Source organism: Arachis ipaensis, chromosome B10, assembly GCF_000816755.2.
Source record: "Arachis ipaensis cultivar K30076 chromosome B10, Araip1.1, whole genome shotgun sequence".
NCBI classification, from domain to species: Eukaryota; Viridiplantae; Streptophyta; class Magnoliopsida; order Fabales; family Fabaceae; genus Arachis; species Arachis ipaensis.
In genome coordinates this window covers 66,864,642-66,868,220 of record NC_029794.2, presented here as the reverse complement: position 1 = coordinate 66,868,220, position 3,579 = coordinate 66,864,642, and the positions used below count along the sequence as shown (strand labels likewise).

At 31.2% G+C, this 3,579-nt stretch overlaps 1 protein-coding gene across 1 annotated transcript in view; it reads right to left on the bottom strand.

The window, feature by feature from the left end:
- LOC107624514 (WAT1-related protein At4g08290) overlaps positions 1,102–3,579 on the bottom strand; it is a 4,396-nt gene continuing 1,918 nt past the window's right edge. Inside the window, exons 4-7 of the mRNA XM_016327007.2 lie at positions 2,844–3,087; positions 2,039–2,200; positions 1,671–1,822; positions 1,102–1,558 (exon numbers count right to left, since the gene is read on the bottom strand). Of these exons, the coding sequence (XP_016182493.1) occupies positions 1,288–1,558; positions 1,671–1,822; positions 2,039–2,200; positions 2,844–3,087 (829 nt within the window). The 3' untranslated portion in view covers positions 1,102–1,287. The remainder of the gene's footprint in view (positions 1,559–1,670; positions 1,823–2,038; positions 2,201–2,843; positions 3,088–3,579) is intronic.

Below are 3,579 nucleotides of genomic sequence, written 5' to 3'. Positions count from 1 at the left end.
TTAAAACCAGCATTTTATAGTTGGTCGCTAAATCGGTCGCTATGTTAACACTTAGCATCCGATTTAACAACCGATTTAGCGACCAACTTCATAGCGACCGATTTAGTGACCAACCACCACAAAGCTTGTTTTTATGTTGGTCACAAAATCGGTCACTAAATTAAAAATAACAACCAATTTAGCCACCAACATACCCTAAAAGTTTATTTTTTGTTTTGGTTGCTAATTTGGTCGCTAAGTTAAAAAAATATCGACCGAATTTAGCGACCGACTAGATTGGATTTGTCACGAGTAGCTAAATCGGTTACTAATTTTTATTTTAGCGACCAAATTAGCAACCAAGAGTGGGTGGTCATTAAATTGGTCGCTAATTGAAATTTAGCGATTGATTTAGCAACCGATTTTTTTTAAATCCTAGAAAAATTTGATAATCGCAAAATCGGTCGCTAATAGTGACTGATTTTGTTGGTCACTAAAATCGGTCACGATTTTTGTAATGTTAGAATTGTATAGATTGTTATATGTTAGGTGGGAAGTTTAAGTTAATCAAAGATTCAATTTCAAGTAAGTCCACTTAACTAAGTATAATCTTACCTTAACCCTAGCCTCATTACAACTATTGAAAAGTCCTCATGATATTTGTGTGCATGTATTAAATATTTGTTGATTGTTAGAAGAAAAATAAGTCTTAGAAAGTAAGATTAGAAAAGAATTGAGTGAATCAACCCTATATACTTGAGTGTTTAAAAAGTATACAGATTCGGTGAGGGTTCGATTGCTTAATTCTATGTTCTCTTTGCTCTTAAAGCTTTATCTTTTTCATTGAAAAGGTGGTTTCCAGCATGAGAGTGAAAGTGATAGAGTGAACGATTGTGAGTGGTTATTGCATAAGGATTTCAATTTTGAGAGTGAGAATAGATGACACTTTTTCTAAGTTTTTTAAAAAATTAAAAAGTATTTACTAACATTTTAACAAATGTTAAGAAGTAAATGTCACTAAATGTTTAAAATATAAAAGTGGTCTTTTGTGTTTTGTTCTGAGGAGTATATCTTGTCCTAGACCAAATGCAGCCACATATAGATGGATTATAACATAACGGATAAAGGTAAAGAAAAAATGTTTTATTGATATATAGTTTCCTTGATACAGTAGTACATGGAAGAGAAATTAAAAGGTAGAATCCGCACAAAATTACCAAAATTTGGAAGGATTTATCTATATATTGGCCTTCATTAATTAGGCCACAGTGAACACCATTAATCATAAAATGAACAAAAGCTGGATCACTAACATGATGATGATCTTCTTGCTTCAACGTCGGTGTTCTTGATTCCAACCACAACCATAAGTTGATGATCCATTTTATTATCGTCGTCATCATTATTATTATTGTTGCTGGCATCAAAATTTCTGGGAACAGTAACTGGTAGCTGCTGTTGTTGGATTTCTTTTTCAGGGGATGGTGGCAGCATCGCATGTTTTACGCCTTTCTTTTCTTTAGATTTTCCCCACACAACCAAATAAAGCCCTACAACCACCACTACTCCTCCAATAACACTGATACAAATATATCAAATTCAACAATAATGATGTTAATAATATTGCTATCTACTAGAAACAAAAATGAATTGAATCAAATGAAAGGTATACATAGCATTTATTTTAGTACCTTCCTAGGTAGAGCTTCTCAGAAAGGAGTATGGAAGCGAAGGCTGTGACTATGATCATACGCAGGGGATTGAAAGCAGTCACAAATACTGGACCCGTTGTTTTAATCACCAGCCCTTGCACATAGAACTGTATTGCTGATGTTACTACTCCCTGATTCATTAAACAACCAACCCAAATATGTCACAATTTGTCAAAAATTGAAATTTGCATTCTGTTATTAACTAAGATTTGTCTACATAATTGGTCATTATATATCATTCAATAATAAAATAGTCAGTTAATCAAATTATTTGACTAGAACGAGCCATTTCAATCACAAGAAATTTTAAGTTAAAGTCGTAATTTTTTTTTTCTGTCTGTACTAACCGCATATAAACAGGCAAGAAGCCTAGAATCAGGAGCCAGAATCCAGACTTGAGGAGAATCACGCTCCATGTAAGCAGTAACTGCACTGCTTTGAATTGCACCAATAAAGCATACCCACGTGGCTAGGGACATCTCTGCTGGGTACTTTCTCAATGTTATTGCCTGAAATTGAATCAAAATCATGCATAAGTTTCTTCTTTTTCCTATTACACATTTCCATTTTTTAATGTATTTCTCGTATATAATTAACAAAATAAATTATTTTTATAATATTTTATTTATAATCTGGTCATAACTTTTAATCTATTGTTGTGTTTATAATTGTTGTTCCATAGCAATGCAAAAATATTACAAAGTTATTATACTCTCTCATTTAAAATCATTCTAAGCTAGATTTGTTGCTCCCTTCTTAAACAAAATTAAACATCTATACCTATCTATAAAAAAATTGGAATAGCTTAATTTAAATTTCAATCTTTATCATATTTATCTTTTACGCAGTTTCATAAAAATAATTTTAAGATTCTTATTACCAGGAATTGAATTTCATCTCAAATTAAATTTTTAACGAATTCTTCAACTATATATAGTGGATACTGACTTATAATTCTTTTAAGTCTTTATTGTATTATATAAAAAATTAGGATCAATAACATTTCAGTTTGACACTGACAAAAAACGAGAATATGTGATTGTCATTGCAATAATACTGATTACATTGACATATACCATAGAAGTAATATTTCTAATATTACCGGTGAAATTAAAATTAGGTATAAAAGAAGAATAAAATTAAAAAACGTACTTGCAATATGTAGAAACCAGAGAAGCCAGCACAGCCTATTAGAATGAAGATTGCACCCATGAGCCATTGGTCAGCAGTGGCGTTAGCATTATTCCCATTGTGGGCCACATGGGTTGTTGATGACGTCACAATGTTAAGAATAGGACCTTTGTACATTGCCATTAGAATAGCGCCTCCAAGACTTATCACAGTGCCTGTCACTTTCGCTTGACATCCTATGTTCCTAATGTTCATGCGCTCCAACCTGCTCATACATACACATACATAATCATCGTCTCATAATTATGCTTGTTTTTAAGGGTTCTTTGATGAATACGTTTCTTATAAATGTAAACTAATTAACCCTATTATTTTTCGTCTATTAATAAAAACCAAAAGTTGTATGTTTCAGCTTCATTAATGTTTTTCCAATGTATTGTAAGCGACTCTATGTTTATAGCCTCGGATTTAGAATAAAAGTAAAAATAAAAATTGAAGAATACAAACTATAGAGTATAGAGTCTGCAGCTCCCAATCTTAATAAATGCTTTGGTGCTATTTAAGGTGAATACTACAATCAAGATTTAAAATTGTCTTCATGTATTTTTTTTTTGACTTTTGGATGATGAATTGTATAGTTAGATTTTAATATTTATAAAAGTGTTATTTTTGTTTAAAATGTGGCTAAATAAATAAACCACACTTTTAAATAAAGTATTTTCATGAGAAAATATTTTTATCATTTTCATTTGAATAG